This window comes from Ctenopharyngodon idella, chromosome 6 (genome assembly GCF_019924925.1).
Source record: "Ctenopharyngodon idella isolate HZGC_01 chromosome 6, HZGC01, whole genome shotgun sequence".
In the NCBI taxonomy this organism is placed as follows: domain Eukaryota; kingdom Metazoa; phylum Chordata; class Actinopteri; order Cypriniformes; family Xenocyprididae; genus Ctenopharyngodon; species Ctenopharyngodon idella.
The window spans coordinates 25,202,965-25,223,250 of NC_067225.1; the positions used below are offsets into that span (position 1 = coordinate 25,202,965).

Sequence of the window (20,286 nt, forward strand, 5' to 3'; positions counted from 1 at the left end):
TTTGCCTTCCCCTTGTCTGTATGACCCGCAGGTTTTTCTAAAGAGCGACCGTGTTGCTAAGATGGTCCAAACAGGAGGTTTATCAGCTCTGGACTGTCGTGAGGTGTTCAAGCGCCATATTGAGAAACGTGTCCGGAGCCTGCCTGAGATCGATGGTCTGAGCAAGGAGACCGTGCTGAGTTCCTGGATGGCTAAGTTTGACACCATCTACCGCGGAGATGAGGACCCGCGAAAGGCGCAGCAGCGCATGACAGCCAGCGCCGCTTCCGAGCTCATCCTAAGCAAAGACCAGCTCTACGAGATGTTCCAGCAGATCCTGGGGATCAAGAAGTTTGAGCACCAGCTGTTGTACCAGGCTTGCCAGGTGGGTGGGAAACATCAGAGCGAGTGGAGGTGCTATTTGAGTCACAATTTGACAATGAGATGCTAGGAAAATTGTTACAGCATTTTGGTTATATGAAAAATTTTTGGTTGTACATACAGTAAGAGGTCTGAGACTCTTTTTTTCCTTTGTTTTGCCATTCACACAAGTTGCGATCTAGCATTCCACTTTAATTGTTGGTTTATGTACAACATATGCATCAGAATGATGTTTGGCTGTTGCGACGCTCCTCGTTGTTTTGTGTTGTTCATATCAAGACTCCTGCATTCTGTTTCAAGTCTTTGCGCTTAATCTACTCTGAATGCAAATACACGTGTTGTGTTAACAGCCACTTACTGTTCACAGTGTAATGTTATGGTAAGATCCCCACTGTACCGAGATCTAAGTAAGGCAAAGATCCCTCATGACTACTTCAAACAACATAATATTTTTAGATCTAAAATGATATGTTCTTCTCAAGTGAAGGACGTGCTTGGTTTTATTGTCCTTGAGTTCATAATAAATCAAATTTCCCTGCCTTTCAGAAACTTCGATACTGGCACAGTTATAATATTTGTCTAGAAGTTCAGAAATTACTGTCTTTGGGGAATAAAAAGAGTAATAAAGAGAAATTTACATGTGTATCTGTATTCACACACTGCTGAACTGCAGAAAGTAAAATGGCTTCATCTCTTTGGTCGGAAGTTTTTATTACTGAGGTAGAGTTTTCTGGGGGTTTTTAAAGTCATGTTTGATTGTGGTTATGTAGTTGTGCAAAAGATATAATCGTTTTCATACAGCTTTTCCCGAACTCTACCCCGTCTTCCATTGTTTGGTCAAACAGGTAGTTCCACCACAAACTGTCACCATTGGCTGAACCAGAAGTTGACATGTCAGCACAGCATTTTCATTCTTTTAGAAGTTAAGGTGAAGTTGTTTCTTCACAAAAAACTGGGTTAGGAGAATATATTTTAACGCTAAAAAAATACATACGTCACCTTAAGACAGCATCGTTAAAAAGTATTTAGCCAAAAGGTACAGCAGTACGAAAACGCTTATTAAGCACTGGGCTTAAAAAAATGCAGACTCTTATAGTCTTCATATTTTAGCACATTTTCCTCAGCTATATTGAGAGAGATCTCATCTGAGCCTCCACCATTAAATCTCTCTCTTTCAAATGTGCTTTGAAGATGGCTAACCCACTTTTTCTTTTTCTACTTTTCCTGCTAGCTCAGACTTCAGGGTGGGGAATTAGCATACAGTCTCCCCATGTTCGTCACTCAGAAAGCCAAAAAACACAGCTATAGTTACAGAAAATCAGTTCTTGTCCATTTTGTTCTTAATGGATCTTATATCGCTCAGATGGGATGCTACAGAGCATTTACTTGGAGACTAAGTTTATTTCCTAATTAAACGTCCTCAGTTTGTAAAAATGGGCATATAGGCATTTGTCGAAAGCACTTAAGGGATCTATAACACGTTGAAAAATGCCTTCAGGGAAACGTGATGTAAGAAATCACTAATATATCAACCGGTCTTCTTGATGGACAGACAAACAGTCAGAGAGGGGAGGAGGGAAGTTCAGCATAAAATCTCTTCAGTCCTGGCAGTGTTCGTGTCAGTGTAGTCAAAACATCACAGTGCTGGCAGGGGCAAAATTGCTGCATCTGCCAGCAAATAAGCCCACAACCAGCATTTTTCACCATTTCTGTGTGACAAGTATACCTCCAAGCACTGTTTCTGTGACAAACAAACAATGTTTTGCCTCTGATTTTCTGCCAGTTTCACAGGCATTTTTTTTTATATTGTTGAATGCAGATGGTACATACACTTACAGGGATAGTTGAAAGTTCTGTCATCATTTAGTTACTCATGTGTTCATCACCCGTGCTTTTTTTTTTCTTCTGTGGAATATTATTTCACAGTATCACAGTTTTTTTTTTTTTATCAAATAAATGCAGCCTTGTTGAGCATAAGAGACATTAAAAACATTAAAAAGTGATCCTAAACTTTTGAGCAGCAGAGTACCTGGGACCTTATTTAATGATTGAAATTCATTAATAGGCTTAGTGGATACAAAATGAAAGCGTCATAAATCTATAGCTTCAGGATTTTGGCTTGTAAGAGATTATTTTACAGCATCCTCCAAGGCATATGCTTTCTGGTGTAGATGAAGAATTCCATGGCACAGCTAAAAGAGCTAATTTAAACCCACATTGGATATATCACAGGCGTACATTTGGGATGACTCAGAGGCTAGGGTGTCATATCATCCTGTTGGCTAGTTATGTTATGATCAAAAAGCCCTTGTAATTGCTTTGGGAGATCATCAATTAGCTGGTCGATCAGTACTGATTTATTCTAGCTTTGAAAAACTAATTTGATGAAAGGTTACTTGCGTTTTTTGATGATTTCAGAAATGTTACAACTTGCACTCTCTGCTGATCTCAAAGAAGGGCAAATGAGTTTCCGAGACGGCGTCAGAAACATGTTTACCATGAGTTTGTTTACACATTAAACAAGAATCGATCGGGCCTCTCCACATCAAACCAAGCAAATTTTGCTTTTGTAGAGTTACGAAAAGCCTCTCTCTTGCTCTTTCCCTTTATCCTCAGGAAGGACTCTGTTGTGTGGGTCGCAAGGCCATGTGTGGGAGGCGTTTTCTCTTGGCTGCCAAAAGATGCTTCATACACCACCTGCAGTGTATTTAATGAAAGCACAATCACACATAATTGGCAAAAATTGTCTGCCGCTCTGTGCATTCAGCTGGAGCAACTGCGCTGTTGACTGCCCTGAACATCATCGCAAATAAAAACAAGCGATCCATTGCATTAACTTCACAACCAGCCTTTTACTCTGGCACTGTTTTTAATTTTTCGGAGCTGAAATCATACAGTCATACCAAAAGTATTTTGACACATAAAATGTTACATCTACAAACAAATGATGCAAGACTCGATGCTAGTTTTTTTACTTTTATCATTTAAAACCAAACAATATTTGTTAACACTTTATAGTAAGTACATGTACACTGTAAAAAGAATTGTTGGTTTAACTTAAAAAAGAAAGTTATCTGGTTGCCTTAAAATTGAGTTCATTGAAATTAAAAATGTGAGTTAATACAATGAAGGCGATTGGTTTAATCAACAAAAACTCAAAATATTATGTTATTTAACCCAAAATAAATTATTAAAGTTGATTTGACTTTTGAATGTTGTGATAACAAATCATGAAAATAATATTACTCAGTACTTAAATGTATAATTACACTGTAACAAGGACACCTTAAAATAGTGTAACCCACTATATTTTAGTGTCCTTATTACACATGTAGCTACTATAGTAATATAACTATAAATTATGCATAATTACATGCAACTAACCCTAAACCAAACCCTAACACTATAGTAAGTACATGTAGTTAATTAATATTACTCAGTATTTAAACCTTGAAATAAAGTGTAAGCCAATTTTTTTTTGTCTTTGAAATGTGACTTTGTTTGATATTGTCTAATCTAATACAGTGGCAGACATACAGTACAAGTGTGGCTTAAATATTCAAACATTTTTGGGGTTACTGTGTGTTCAGATTTACTTCAGCAGCAAATATTGCAGGTCATTTGAATGCAGATAACCACCAACCTGAACGTTATTATAAGCCATTTGTGCATTAATAAACAGAAACCTTTTACAGGAAACCTGTCAAATTAGGATGGATGAGTATGAGTGTAGGATTGCTTTCTGATTATTTTGCCACGCAATGGTTAATGAACCATGGCGGGCAGTTGTGGCGGGAGTGTTTTGTCAAATAATGTTTGCAAACAAAGCAGCGGAGATTGCGTATTTAATGTTTGCCGGTGCCATAGCGACTGAGAGTCAACAAGTCTTACTATAACGCAGCGTTTCTATTAGTCATACAGATAACATGAAACTGCATTTTATGGGTAACATGTTGGTATTCAATTATCATAGAAGATATTTTTTGGATTACTTTTAAATATTACTGCTTGAATCACTTAGTGAAGTTAAATTGAAAATAGTGAATGTTCTGTGCACTGTAGTTAGTGCTAGCTCATAAACTGGTCCATTCACGCTCATCTCCCTGCAGTCACAAATAGATTTTCCCTGTGATGTACACCTCTGGTGCTCTCAAGAGTCACCTCATTGAATTACTGAATAGATTCATTCAGCCTTTCCTGTTTCTTCTCTCTCATTGTTGTCTGTTCTTTGTTGTTTAGAGGACATGTATAACTATGAATGTTGGCTTCCCTGACAGCTTAGAAAACGAATGTAAAGAACTGTCTGATGGTATTTACAATCTAGATAGATATTGGGGAAAAAAACTCATTATCTTGTTATATTTTTTTATTTTCTGCGATATACACTGCGTCTTGAATAGCTATATTTGGAAAGAATTAGTACTCTTTATTAGTTCTCTTTATACACTTTATAAGAACCAACTTGAACCTGTTTTCAGTAAATGTGAACTGAGTTTAAAAAATATTAAACAAAATAAAAAGATATATTGCAATAATACTATTATTGTAAAATAAAATAAAAATAATAAGAATAACAATAATATTATAGTACAACTGTAAAATTACAGTACCAATGTTTACGTCTTAATTTCTTAATTTCCAAAAATAAAAAAAGAGATTTTATTTTGGCAAATTACTGGAAAAAATATATATTTTTAAATTTTTTTGTGTGCTGCTGTTTCATCATTTACACACGTGCAGCTCATGATACAGCATTTTAGTGTCTCAGAACAAAGCCGTTCTGAGACAATGAAACACTTGTAGTGAAAACTGACGTAAGTTTATACAATAACAGTATGTTGTCTTTGCCAAGCCTACATACAGACTTCCTCTTTCTGAAGCTCCATTAATTTGTCAGGCCAATTGCTTTGCATTTAAAGCTCCTGTTCTCCTCCTCGAAAGCAATTGGAAAAGTTGATACAACCCATAGTCTAGCTGTCCAGTCCAGTCCAGCTGACCCAACAACAAAAGCAGTTTCTTAGCGTGTGTTAGAAACAGTAACAGTGCAAAAATAGAGAAAAAAGAGAGGTTGGTTCATTGCTGCCGGTGACAGGAGCTGATTATGTGCTCCACTAATCAACAGCTCAGAATGAACCAGCAGGGTTACAGCACACACACACACAGCAAATTATCATTCATATTTCTATGCTATCATGCACCGAAACGATCCATTTGTTCTATATAATAATGTGCATAATTGGTTGTCTTTATTCTCATTGTCCCTCAAAAGAAAGTGTCAGCCTCTGCCCTTTTTAAAAGAACAGTTCTGATGTTCTGTCCTTTCATTATTTTACAGTACATGACGAACTGTGCCATATTTGACTCTTAACTATTAAAATGGAAACCATCAGTCTGCGTATCTCTGTCTACGTGTCTCTTTTTTCTCTTTCTCACTTACTTTTCTTTCTGTCTTATAGGCATTTTACACAGTGCATGCTTGGCTGTAAACTTGTGTTTTTTTTTATTTAGTTTTTTGGTATTTGGCATTTTCGTCAAGGTGGTGTTGAGCATGGCAATGCAATGCCCACTACTGCATTTTTGCAGCTTGGTTTTAATAAAAGTGTCTTGCAGGATGTTTTTTTATATTACAATGACCTCTTATATGTCAAAAAATCAAGGAAATTTGATTTCTCAATTCATGACCCATTTAAATCTTTTATTTATTTTTCCACACGAACAACAAATCAGTAGGATTTTTGAGCACAAGCGTGGCAACCAGTGTCGCTTTCAGTGCCGCCTCCGTTCTGCCGCCTCTGTCCCATTGAAAACCAAATGTAAACCCTTTGTAATGGTGTACTGTGTAAAATGGCCTTTTTACACGGTACACCAAATCCTTCCTTTTTCTTCTTTTTTTGGTGTCTTCATTGCCTGTCTTAATACCCTGCTTTTGTTGACCACTGCAACATGTTTTCTAATCTAACCACACAAACACACACACACACACACACAAAACCTCTGTCACTTCCTATCTGCCAGATTGACCAGTAGATCAATAATAAAGTAGCCAAGATGTTCAGCCTTTCGAATATATCAGTGGACAGCCGAAGGTCATGCTGTAGGGTTTAGTCACATGACTCGATCTTGTGCTGTCTGCCCTATTACTTCACACAATGTCACAGATGTCACTCTCCCACATGCAGCAGAGGAACCTTGAAGGGAAGAGAGAGAGAGAGAATCAAGACAGGTGGAGAGGTGTTTGAGAGAGATGCCGTGAAGGAGTGTGGTGACAGCAGAAAATGGTGAGAAAGAGAGAGAGGAGGAAGAAACGAGCGAGGCTGCGAACACAGTCTGCCATCAGCAAATCTAAATGTGTGAATGCATTATTGATGCGGTGAGTCTCTGAGTTGCACTTGCTCCTTTTTGGTGAGGACTGAGGAATTGGGGTAACAGCTGTCGGGAGCTCCCTCTGCTGAGATGCCGTCTAACTCCATCAGATCACGGCACGGAAGCGAACGTTACCGTTTGAACCTTGTGCCTGTTGTGTTGGGATTCAGTGTCTTTTGAATTAAAGGGTCCAAACTAACCCAATAACAGTCCAACTCTTAAGAACCTTTGAATTTTATTTCAGTGTCCTGAGTTGGAGATTATACCAGACCTCTTTTTTCCTTCTTACTGCTTGCAATAGAGAACAACAATAGCAAAGAGAGCTTTTTAATTAATTACAGTGCCTTCATAAAGTATTTACCTAATTGAATTTTATTTCTGCTAAACCTTCAAATGTACACACATTGAAGTCCCTTTCTTAAAGGGTTAGTTCACCCAATAATGAAAATTATGTCATTAATTACTCACCCTCATGTCGTTCCAAACCCATAAGACCTTCGTTCATCTTCGGAACACAAATTAAGATATTATTGATAAAATCCGTTGGCTCAGTGAGGCCTCCATTGCCAGCAAGACACTTTCAGATGCCCAGAAAGCTACTAAAGACATATTTAAAACAGTTCATGTGAATACAGTGGTTCAACCTTAATGTTATGAAGCGACGAGAATACTTTTTGTGCGGCAAAAAAAACAAAATAACGACCTTATTCAACAATATCTAGTGATGGGTGATTTCAAAACACTGTTTCATGAAGCTTTGGCAGTTTGATAGACGCTCCAAACCACTGATTTGAAACAAAAGTTTTGTAAAGCTTCGAAGCTTCATGAAAACTAGATGATTGTTGAATAAAGTTGTTATTTAGTTTTTTTGGCACACAAAAAGTATTCTCGTTGCTTCATAACATTAAGGTTGAACCACTGAACTCACATGAACTGTTTTAAATATGTCTTTAGTAGCTTTCTGGACATCTGAAAGTGTTAATTATCTTGCTGGCAATAGAGGCCTCACTGAGCCATCAGATTTCATCAAAAATATCTTAATTTGTGTTCCGAAGATGAGCGAAGGTCTTACGGGTGTGGAATGACATGAGGGTGAGTAATTAATGACAGAATTTTCATTTCTGGGTGAACTAACCCTTTAAAACAATCCATACATTTTCATACAATCTTTGAATAAAAGGTAAACAAATTTGTCTTACTGGAGCACAAGACATGACTCAAGCTGTAAATATTTTATTTTATTTTATTTACCTGCATTTAAAATATACATTTGAATGTGAGATTGCATTATTAGATAGAAGATTTGGTGGTATTCTACCAAATAATGCAGTTGTCTCTCTAACCACAGGTCGCAACATAACAATTTTAAATGACATTAATTATTTATTGAACATTAATGCATTTTATGCTGCTTTTTAAGAGTAATAATTTACTTAAAGCTGTGCATTACAGTGATTTTAGCAAGGACTTCCCATGGCTTGTTGTTTTGTTATGCTTTGATGTGAAATGTCACACATGTATTAGTCATGTCACAATATGTATTAATATTAAACATATGCCCATAACATGGCCTTTACACCAGAGTTACAGCTGTTAAATGAAGAACTGAGGTAAATACACTAATGATGACCTCTATACAGACACCCGACCTCCATGTTTTATTTGTCATCTATTATTAAGGCCAAGCTTTTTGATGAAAGAGGTGTTTACCTCCAAACAGAACAAAAGCATGCAGAATAAATGAGGAAATTGAGCTAGTTTGTACTTGGATCTACCAGGCGATTCCTAAACCAGCATTTCAGTTGTGTTTGCAGATGTCTCCTGTAAATTATTTATAATGGCTTGTTTGTTAGCTACGTGCATAAAATGCTTGAGAACTATAGAGAGATAGTCATTTTGCATAAACTGAGAGCAGAGGTTGCCTGTTTCCAATTAATTATGGCACACCCTTCCACAGCTACTCTGACCCGAGCAGCCCGGAGAACAATGCGATCATGAAACCGGTCATTAGGTCATTGTACTGCTCCCAGTGTGCCATTAAAGTTCATTCTGGTATTTTTAGCTTCAAAAAAACCCATGTGAGAGAAACTTTTGAAGACCAAAGGAGTTATGATCAATAATTTAAACAAAAGCTTTTAGTCGAACACAATGCAGCTGAGAATTCTGCTCTGTACAACTAGAAATACAGACGTCCTCTTTTCGTTAGAATCGCAATGCCGTCTTTCACACTGTTCTGGGGGCTGCGCTAGCACAAATGCGCACACAAGAGGGTTGCTGTATTTGCTGAGCCATGCTTAATTAGAACACATCCCCTGGAGAGCAGGGCAGAAGATAGACAGGGCTCTGGGGACGAGGACTCAACTCTGCCCCATGTGACAGGGTTTCCCACTCCAGACTGACTGTCGCCATGGCAAGGGTTGCCTTGGTGCTGTCGCCCCTGGATTCTGTGTGGACAGGAGCAGGAGAGTGACAAAGACAGGAAGTGATGGCTTTGGATGGGGAGGCTTCAGATGTCATAACACACAAACAGACAGTGACACGCTCGCACACCCACACACATGCAACAGAGTTATCAGGGGTGAAGAGATTATTTCCTATTCCATCACATCAGATTTTCCTCTCCATAGGGGTTCTCCATCTTTCCCGGGGTCCTTGTGGATGTGAGATAGTTTATGCTTTACAACAGGATTTATGGCCATATATTTATGTATGAGAGGCTGTATATCTGAGCAGTGCAAAAATTGGTTACAGATGGAATATATTAGATTTTTTTTATTGATGCTATGTGTGGGCTACAGAATTCTGTGGAATTTGGGCACGAAACAAAAATAAAAAGATGTACATTTTGACATAACAGTTGGAAAAAAATGACAAATATGAATTAAAATTATTTGAATTAATTTAACTAATTTTGCTATTAATCTCTAATTTTATTCAAATTAACAGATCTTCAATTAATGTAACGGTAACTTGAACTAAACTTACTCTAATTTAAATTAAATTAACTAGAATTTTATTTATAGAAATGAACATAACCGCAAATGTTCCTTTAATCACTGAAAGTCACCATGAAATCAAAATTGACAATTCTTATTCTTTTATGGAATATTGAATATTATAAAACGGTTAGTTCCTGTCCTTGATTCCGATTGGTCAATAGCTGTGTTTTATTCATGATAAAATACGGCTATGACCGCTTCACCCAACGGTTCTGTGTATCACTACACAACACCCTTAGCATCCACTCTTAGCAACGTAAACTGTATGTTCTCAATTGATGTTGTTCATTGAAGCTTACTGTATTATGTAGAAGAGTGTTGTGAGAAAGAGATCGAGTGAGCGAGTTTATTACCTGCATTCAGATTTTGCATTTTCCTTCAGGTCAGTCCTATGTTCATAATAAAAAATCTGTTTAAATGTCCGATGTATTATCTTGTCCTTTTAACAGTTAAGGGGTGACTGACAGCGCTAGTCAAAGCATTTGTCAGTTGCGTCTTGTTCCTTGTTCACAACAATTCAGTCTTTTCAATGTAAAAGTCTTCGCTACTGACTGACACACTCATAAAGACAGCCTTTGCCGCCATCTAATGGTGTAATAATGTAACTTCTGTTGCTGTTCATGGTCAGGGACTATTTTTTCCGGCGGAAGGAAGGCTTTTAGAAAAAGTTTACTTCATGAAAGTTGCATTGATACATATTTCTGGCTTTAATATTTGTATTGTGTGGTAACCGTTTTATAAAAGCTTACTTACTTTTATAAGTAAGCAATAAGGTACTCGAGGCTAGTGCTGTATCGTGAATAAGTCACAGCTGAAGGGGTTGCAACGCCCTTCAGCCGTGACTTATTCACGATACAGCACAGCCTCTCGTACCTTATTGCTTACTTATAAATGATATTTTCATCTTTCACATCTTTTTTTTTTTAATTCATATGCCCCCATAATCTTTAATCAAATTACTTCCCCTTTGAACGAATGAATTTGACTGGATTGCTTTTGTAGTGTAGACACTCATGTGGCTGAATGTGTTTGAACAGCACAAAAGACCACCTTACTGACTTAATGCGTAAACACTATGGGAAGCGCGCTAGCCAGGCAGGATTTAAATGGGTGCAATTGGGAATGTGTCTCCCTCGTCTACTTGTGATTCGATCGACCAAAACGCATCTTAATACCAGGTGTAAACAAGGCCTCACATGAGATCACAGCAATAACAAACCACAACGATCCAGTCAATTCCCAATGGACAAAATCAAGTACCGTCCTACATTTTTTTTCTTGTTCGAGAAGCCATTTCACTTGGATATACATCATAATAGGAAAGAAATGACTATCACAAGTTTTGTTTCATGGCGACTTTAAAGTAATAAGGAACAGTTGCATTTCTGCTTTCAGGATGTGTGTGACCACTTATCTTTTCAAAGTGTGACCCCTGGTGACCCCAGTTATATCACATGTGGGGTGCAGGGAAGCTTTTACAGGGATCAGAACTGATTAGCTGCCTTCTGGAGATGTATAGGTTGGTATTAGTGTGTTGAGTTGTGAGGGCTGATGGTAACCAATGTAACTTTGTGTGTGTTTTTGCAGTTGGATAATCTGGACGAGCAAGCAGCTCAGATCAGGAGAGAACTGGATGGGCGTCTGCAGATGGCTGATCAGATTGCCCGGGTAAGTCTCATCATTTGATCACTTACACGTGGACAGAGATGCTCCGGAGGTGCTGTAAACAGAACTGGCATCCGTTCCAATGCAATTCAGCCAAATTCAGTATATGTATCCACATTCTCTTCATAATTCAAACCGGCTGACTGCGATTTTGCCAAGTAGGACCTGTTCCGTAAATGATATTTTTTGGGTTATACTGTTGAGTTTGTGAATTACAAAAAAGTTTTTGAATTTGAAATTCAGTTCAGACATTCCATATTCAGTTCAGTTTAGTTTTCTCTCATACAAGCTGATGGTAAGTAAAAACATCTTGAGATTAATACTAATCGTAAAGGAGTTTTATTTTATTATATTTTATTATATATTTTATTGTTCATTCATTTTATTTTTTATTTCACCAAGAATATTATTAATATTATTAATACTATTTATTAATATTTTTAACTAGCTGGTATTTTTATATCTTTATATCTTATATAAGCGTTAGTAATTTTGTTATATACTTTTGTCAATTTCGTGAGTTTTTTTAAATATTTTTATTTAGCTATATAATTAGAGTTTGAGTAATTTCAGTACTTAACATTATTATATATATATTTTTTATTTTATATATTTTTTTATTATATGTATTTATATTTTATTATTATTAACATTATTTTTAATTTTTGTTTTAAATTTAAGTTGTTCATCTTATATTTATATTTTATATATATTTTATTATTTTATTTTAACCCCTGTGCCAAATTCTCATAAAATAGTCATAAATAGTATCTCACACACGCATACACACACACACACACACACACTTATCAGACTAAAATCATAACAATATACCATTAACTGCTTTTTTGTGATATATTTTTTTTCCCACACAAACAATGACAAAAAATAACTTTAAATACTTTTTCAGTATGGTGGAAAAATCACCATGTAACTATTTGAACAACCTCTTCCTCTAAGCTTTGAGCTTGAAAGTCCTTTTCTATATTTTTTTATATTTTCAAAATACTAGTTCTTAATAGTGTTAATACCAGTGATCTTTTAAAATCGTTAATAACAATTATTAAAAATTGTATACATTTTGTTCTGCTATTTTTTTTACAACTTCAGGCTGGCAAATTCCCCAAGTTTGTGTCGAAGGAGATGGAGGCTATGTATATCGAGGAGCTGAAAAGCTCAGTCAACCAGCTGATGGCTAACCTGGAGAGCATGCCGGTTTCAAAGGGAGGAGAGTTCAAACTGCAGAAGCTAAAGAGGGGACACAACACCTCCATCATTGATATGGGGCAGGAAGATGAAAACCAGCTGTCCAAGTCTGATGTTGTGCTGTCTTTCACACTTGAGGTAAAAACTGTTCCAGCCTTCAGGCAGTGTATTAGTTTTGTGCTCAAGGGCAGGGTTCAGTATAGTATGCCTTTTCATCGGGCCCAGGGGATAAAGAGTGATTTTTAGTAGTGGCCATACGTTTGCTTCCATACTTTTGACTTTCTTTGGTGAAGGTTTGTGACATTTAACCTTACTTAGATGTTCTTGATGTTTCTCACACAATTAACCATTAAGTATAAAACATATAACCAAAATTGTGAGACAGTGGCAGATGCAAAAGGGGTGGAAGGATTGTTTGAGAAGCCCGTTTAGGAAACAGTAAGAATTTTTGGTTCTAGTGGCAAGTATGTTTTTTGGGTTTAGCTGTTGTTTTATCCATTGAAATGTACTGATTTGAACACTAATTACGGTAGTCAGTAGCCTGTGTTATATAGTCGAAAACAAATTGCAACTTTTTAACATTAAATATCAAGTAGCGCTTACTACCACAGATCGTAAATATCTTTTGGGAGTCTAAGGGTTTGCCTCTCATCATTTCGAATTAATGAACCCCCCTTAGTTTTGATAGATAATTTAAATGTGAAGTAATGACAAATTTAGCAACATTAGCAGCTGCAGCGTTAGTTTAACACATGCGTCTATGAGATTTTAATCTTTACTGAGTTTCCAGCCCTTCCTTTTGCATAAATTATAGATAGACTGCAGCCAGAAATGGCTGCAGCATATTAGAAAAAGGTTATACTGCATTTTTGATAAATGATTCCCGAGAACATTGAATGCCTCTGAGAAATCTCCCCTCTCAAGTCTGAGGTTTTGCTATAATTATACTATCTTGAGCTAGCTCATTTTCAGGGCAGTTGATTATAACATGGCATGGCTTTAGTAGTCACAGAGGCTGACAGAGCAGTGTTTTATGGATTTGATAGCCTGGCTTGTGTCTTTGGAGTCTATTTTGTTTTGAGGAGCTACGAGCTGGCAAATTTTATGGGTGCTCTGGGTGTGTGGATTGATTTTCGGTCCAGACGTAAACAGTGCTTATTCAATGAGTGTCAAGAGCAAGAAAGTTAATAAAATAAAAGTTTATAATGTGGTCAAAAGGTTGAGCTGGATCCTGATTGGCTGCTAATGACATGGTAAATGATAGCATCCAAGGTAACTTGTAACTGCTTATGTGAGTATTACAACACATACGAAATATGAAACACATATGAAATAAAACCAAATGTTCCTCCTATGTAGGTGGTGATTATGGAAGTTCAGGGGTTGAAGTCGCTGGCTCCCAACCGCATTGTGTACTGCACGATGGAGGTGGAGGGCGGGGAGAAGCTACAAACGGACCAGGCTGAAGCATCCAAACCAACGTAGGCCATTAATATTTAGATTCAAACAATTTTAATGATCATAATTAACATCTACAGTGCCATTTCAAAAGTTTGGGGCTGGAAAGATGTTTTTAAAAGAAGTCTCTTATGCTCACCAAGGCTGCATTTATTTGATCAAAAATACAGAAAAAACAGTAATATTGTGAAATATTATTACAATTAAGCATAACTGTTTTCTATTGTAATACATTATAGTGCTGTCAAACGTTTAATCACGATTAATCGCATCCAAAATAAAAGTTTGTGTTTACATAATATATGTGTGTGGATATTTATTATGTATATAATATAAATAATATAAATACACACACATACATGTATATATTTAAGAAATATTTACATGTAGGCCTATACGTGTATATATACATATATTTATATTTAATTTATATTATATATAAATATAAATATTTTATATATAAATATAATGTATTTTTTGTTAAAAATATACATGCATGTGTGTATTTATATATACATAATAAATATACACAGTACACACACACATATATTATGTAAACACAAACTTTTATTTTGGATCCGATTAATCGCAATTAATCGTTTGACAGCATTAAAGGATTAGTTCACTTTCAAATGAAAATTACCCCAAGCTTTACTCACCCTCAAGCCATCCTGATTTTCTTCTTTCTGATGAACACAATCGGAGATATATTAATAAATCCTGACACATCCAAGCTTTATAATGTCAGTGAGCGATACCAACGAGTATGAACTGAAGAAAGTGTCTCCATCCACATCCATCCATCATAAACATATTCCACACGGCTCCGGGGGGTTAATAAAGTCCTTCTGAAGCGTAGCGATGCGTTTGTGTAAAAAAAAAAAAATCCATATTTGAAGTAAAATATCTATCTTTCGCCAGACCGCATTCCGTATTCAACTTACAAAGAAAGTGTAAACTGGCGTTGCATCAGTTAAGATTTTTCCGTAAGTTGAATAGGGAAGGTGTAGGACGTAGCGCAAGTTTTTTGAACCGCGAGAGTTTTACACTTTCTTCGTAACTTGAATACGGAAGGCGGTCTGGCGGAAACTAGATATTTTACTTCACAACTTGTTAAATATGGATATTTTTTTACACAAACGCATCGCTTCGCTTCAGAAGGACTTTATTAACCCCCCAGAGCCGTGTGAAGTACGTCTATGATGGTTGAATGTGGATGGAGACACTTTCTTCAGCTCATACTTGTTGGTATCGCTCACTGCCATTATAAAGCTCGGATGCGTCAAGATATTTATTAATATATCTCTGATTATGTTCATCAGAAAGAAGAAAGTCATATACACCTAGGATGGCTTGAGGGTGAGTAAAGCTTGGGGTCATTTTAATTTGAAAGTAAACTAATCCTTTAACTTTAAAATGTAATTTATTGCTGTAATGGCAAAGCTGAATTTTCAGCATCATTACTCCAGTCTTCAGTGTCACATGACTCTTCAGAAATCATTCTAATATGCTGATTTGGTGCTCAACAAACATTTCTTACTATTATCAATGTTTAAAACACTTAATATTTTTGTGGAAACCATGATCATTTTTCAAGTTTCTTTGATGAATAGAAAGTTCAAAAGAACTTTTGTGACATAATAAATGTCTTCACTGTCACTTTTGTTAAATGTAATGCACCTTTACTAAATAAAAGTTTATTTTTTTATTTTTTTAAATCTTACAGACCCCAAACTTTTAAACCCTAGTGTGTGTTGTTAAAGTGTTACAGCCATGTGTTAAATTGCCTTTAAAATATGTGTACATGAATGCAGATATGGTTCTTTGAGTGGCTAGTGCCGATATCTGGGTGACCAAGGTGGACGGCATCAGCTTATTACTTATAATTAAGTTAAGCTTATTAATAAGCTACATTTTATTTACACGCTCTGCAGATTTCTTCTGAATGTATCTATAATTATTAGACAACTGTCATGGCTATACAAAATACAGTCTTTACCATTTTCAGCATGCATTAAATCCACGATATGGGACAGTTTTCTAGCAGTGCCGTTTCAGGTGCTGTGTCCTCCAACTAGATCTCTCTTATTTGGCCAGAGGCAGTTACTCAAGGGATGAGCACATGATGTGGTGCTATTTTTGGGCCCTACGTTCCATCATTGGATCAGATGCCAATTTATAACGAGCTAAAGAGTGAGAGGGAGCCTGGTAGAGCGAGAGAGAGTGAGAAAGAATCAGAGAATACAAGACACAGCCTCCATGTCCCCTCAGAAAAGTAATCAGCTGTGGAGAAACTGATTAGGAGTGCGTATCCCAGCGGAGGGGGGAGCAGGGAAAGAGAGAGCGAGCCTCCAGCACTGCCGAAGAATAATGACGTCACGTGAGAATTAGCATTTAGATTCTGTCATCACACACACGACAACCTTCACGTGTGTGTGTAAGTGAGAACTTGCACACATACACACCATATAGCATGTTTCATATACAAGGTCACCTTCTTGGCCCTCATAGGGAGGAAAACCTACAATGAAGCATCGTTTTCAAGGTCGTTTTCTTCTCCCTGTTTTATCCCTTTTTGCTTTCCATTCTTTCCTTACAAGGCTGGGAAATAAGGCAAAAAATATATATCTCAATATATTTTGACAGTATTCAATATACATTTTTCCACATAGCTTTTCACTGTTTGAATACAAGGAAGAATGTATTTGTTTATTAATTTATTTTGCACCAATATGTATCAATAAACATTAATATATACTTACATATATTTTACAATTATATTACACTATTTTTTATTTTTTTAAATGATAAGAATAATGCCATGTAGAGTCATTTTTAAGTGTAAATGAACTATTGAATCAGTTTGAATCTGTATATATTGATACTACTGATTCATTTGAACTGATTCACTAAATGAATCACAGATTAACTTTTTTTTTGCTACTGAAGTTCAAATTAGATGCTATTGAAACATTCACAATGTTGTTTTCTTTTACATCACCAACAAAATCATAAATTTATCATGAATATTCAGTATATCTCCCAGCTCTATTCCTCTTCCCATATCAGAGCTCCCCTGCTCCTCTTTTATTCTGCATCCACGATTCTGTTCCATTCTTTTCCTCTTTTTGTAACTTAAATTTTGCTTCTCGCTCTCTCTCTCTGTCTTCTTCTTCTTTCAACTGTAAAGCACTTAGCTCTTATAAAAGCCTTATGATTATGAGTCATAGAACTCCGTCTATATTCATGTATTCATGCTGTCACTGGCGGTTGGAAACGGAGAGAATTGGCTCATTTTGGCAAAGCATAACAGCGCTAATGGACACACAAGAATGTGTCACATCAAACAGACATGCTGAAGGAGAGAGATTAAGAGGAGGAGGAGATCGAGGAGAGCGAACGAGGCAGAATCAAAGAGAAAAGGAAATTTGACATTCGGATGTACTTCGAAAATGTTATTCAGTCAGCTGTTCAAGAATCAACATATCTTACGCTGTCCCAAAGGCGATCTCACACATACACACACGGTTCAGTCATGCATGGCCTTGTGCAGTGTCAGCAACCTCCCTGACACTCGCCGTTAGCACTGTTAGAATACTAACCCATCTGTATCCATGGAAACCATACATACACTTAACCAGAATCTAAACTTTTTTTCATTCATAAACATAAGACGTTTTATTGGTGCAAAAACCTGCTTTATATTGACTAAACATCTGCAATCCTGGTCAACCAGGTGCTAAATTCAGTGAAATAGAGCTCCAGTGTATTTAAATTAAGTCTTTGTAATAATTTTTAGTGCTAACAAGTCTCTTTTTTTCTATATACAGTAAATAAGGTTCACCCTCTATTATATAAATTATAGATTCTGCTTAATTCACAATATTTACATTTAACATTGTGCTGTTACTGTCTGCAGTAAGTACATTTCATAAAATTTGTGGATGTATTGCTCCATTACCTACTGTAATTTGCATAGTTCATTTTGTAAATCTGATGCTACAGCAATGCAGACAGCATGTGAAAATGATCAGCGCGTACAATTAATTCTTAGTGAATTCTTCCCTTTGTGTTATAAAATATTTAATATCCCTTGTAGGCCTTTAGAAGAATATAGTGGCAAACATTTGGCCAACACTTTTCCCTAAAACTCATATTTTCTCATGCAAATTGTGTTTGTTGCAAATAAAATAATGGCTGTTGGTCTCTATCCATCCTCAACCTCCCAGACGTTACATGATTATCGCCCCCTGGTGGTTATCAAGCAGATTAACGATTGTGTTCTCCCATCGTTCAGTCTGCATTTGTCACTTCTCTATGTGATAAATCACACTTCCCACCACACACATAGCAGTTTTTTTCCCCCTTCTTGCACTAGCTTTCCCTTTTTGCCCTCTTTTTCATCCCTTTTTCTCTGCCCCTTTTTCTTTCTGTATCATTTGACTACTGCCTCTGAAACGTGCAGCCTGTTTCCACGGCAGCAGATCATCACGTGTTCCGGTTTTACTAGGCCAACTCTACCCCTTACCCTTTGTGTGTGTGTGTGTGTGTGTGTGCAGGAGAGAGTGTATCCATGTTTTTCTAGGTGAACGTTTCTATACTGTTGCATCATATTGTTCTGAGATTGTGTCCATTTATTATTTATAATATCAATACTGATTGTATAAAGCATGGTGTGAGTCTTTTCTCACTCTTGCTGAGCACCGCTACAGTCTCTCGTACATGCATGAGTTATTATATTGCTCCCTTTATGACGGCTTTACACTACATACATATGGATTAGTGGCCATACAGCGGAGGAAAGCGTAAAGAGATTATAACAAGGGCGTTTTCTTCAAGGAAGCAAAGCAGGCAGTGATTCCTCAGAAAAATTTGGATGAAAAAATAATCAGTCGTACATAAAAATAAAATATTATGAAATATGAGATGTAAGTCAGTGACACTAGCAGATAAAGTTTTAGATGGATGCACCATCTCTTTAGCCTCAATAGCCGCTTTTCCACTGTCGGGCCAGTGCGAGCCAGGGCTTTCATCGGGCCAGGCTAGGCTAATAGCCCCAGACTTGTAGCACCAAGCCCAGAATCATGCTGCATTTCCACCGTCGGGCCAGAAGCTCTGCAGCGTTTCACTAAAACCCGCCCGTAACACTCCTCTCTGGAACAACGTCACACAAACCCATCATTTCACAAACAAATGGAAGTTTTATCAGAAAAATAATCAGAAAGAAATCACTGGAAACTAGCGAGATCGTAAAGTGAACATGATAAAAGCAGGCGTTTGTTGGCATTTTGTTGTTTACTTAAAGATTTAAAAACCCAAGCATCGATGTTTTACCAAACAATGAATTAATTTGTGTCAAGATTAAACATTTGTCACAAAAATAAAGTGGTATTTACTGTTATTTCACAAAGGAAAGAGGACACACGCACTTATTCAGTCATGTCTGTTTGTTTATTTGTAGTCATGGGACAGTATGTTTACATTACGTTTACAAAGAATGATAATTTCTACAAATTACCATTTGTTTTTACCAAAAAATACTAAGGCACAGTGTAGGGGGTAATGCATTACAAGTAACATGAGTTATGTAATCAGATTACTTTTTTGAAGTAACTAGTAAATACATTACTTTTAAAGTTACGTTTTCAAATAAGTAATGCAAATTACTTTGTTTTCACAATTATTGAAGGACATCTCTCTTTTCCCCATGTTGAGAGAAATTGGGAATAAGGTGCAGTTTGTGCGCTGTGAAAAAAATAAGGTTATTGTTGCTCTAGACTAAATGGGAGCATGCATTTACTTATCTCACATGCACAAAAAAATTCAGTAATTCTCAAAATGAATAAAAACTGAAATGCAAACTCAAAATATTACGCAAACCTGCAACAATTAAAGGGATAGTTCACACAAAAATGAAAATTTGATGTTTATCTGCTTACCCCCAGAGCATCCAAGATGTAGGTGACTTTATTTCTTCAGCAGAACACAAATGATGATTTTTAACTCCAACCGTTGCGGTCTGTCAGTCGCATAATGCTTGTCAATGGAAACTCCATCTATAAGAGTCAAAAAAACATGCACAGACAAATCCACATTAAACCCTGCGGCTCGTGACGACACATTGATGTCCTAAGACACGAAATCGGTTTGTGCAAGATCAGTTTGTGTGAGAAACCGAACAGTATTTATATCATTTTTCACCTCTAAAACACCACTATGTCCAACTGCCTTGCGC

The 20,286-nt window shown here is 36.6% G+C and overlaps 1 protein-coding gene across 16 annotated transcripts in view; it reads left to right on the plus strand.

Moving 5' to 3' along the window:
• Positions 1-20,286, plus strand: part of cadpsb (Ca2+-dependent activator protein for secretion b) — an 85,579-nt gene that overhangs the window by 25,007 nt on the left and 40,286 nt on the right. For all 16 annotated transcript variants that reach the window (XM_051896502.1, XM_051896504.1, XM_051896507.1 and 13 more), the window contains exons 3-6: positions 32-364; positions 11,310-11,390; positions 12,498-12,731; positions 13,953-14,074. In XM_051896502.1, coding sequence (XP_051752462.1) covers positions 32-364; positions 11,310-11,390; positions 12,498-12,731; positions 13,953-14,074 — 770 coding nt within the window. The remainder of the gene's footprint in view (positions 1-31; positions 365-11,309; positions 11,391-12,497; positions 12,732-13,952; positions 14,075-20,286) is intronic.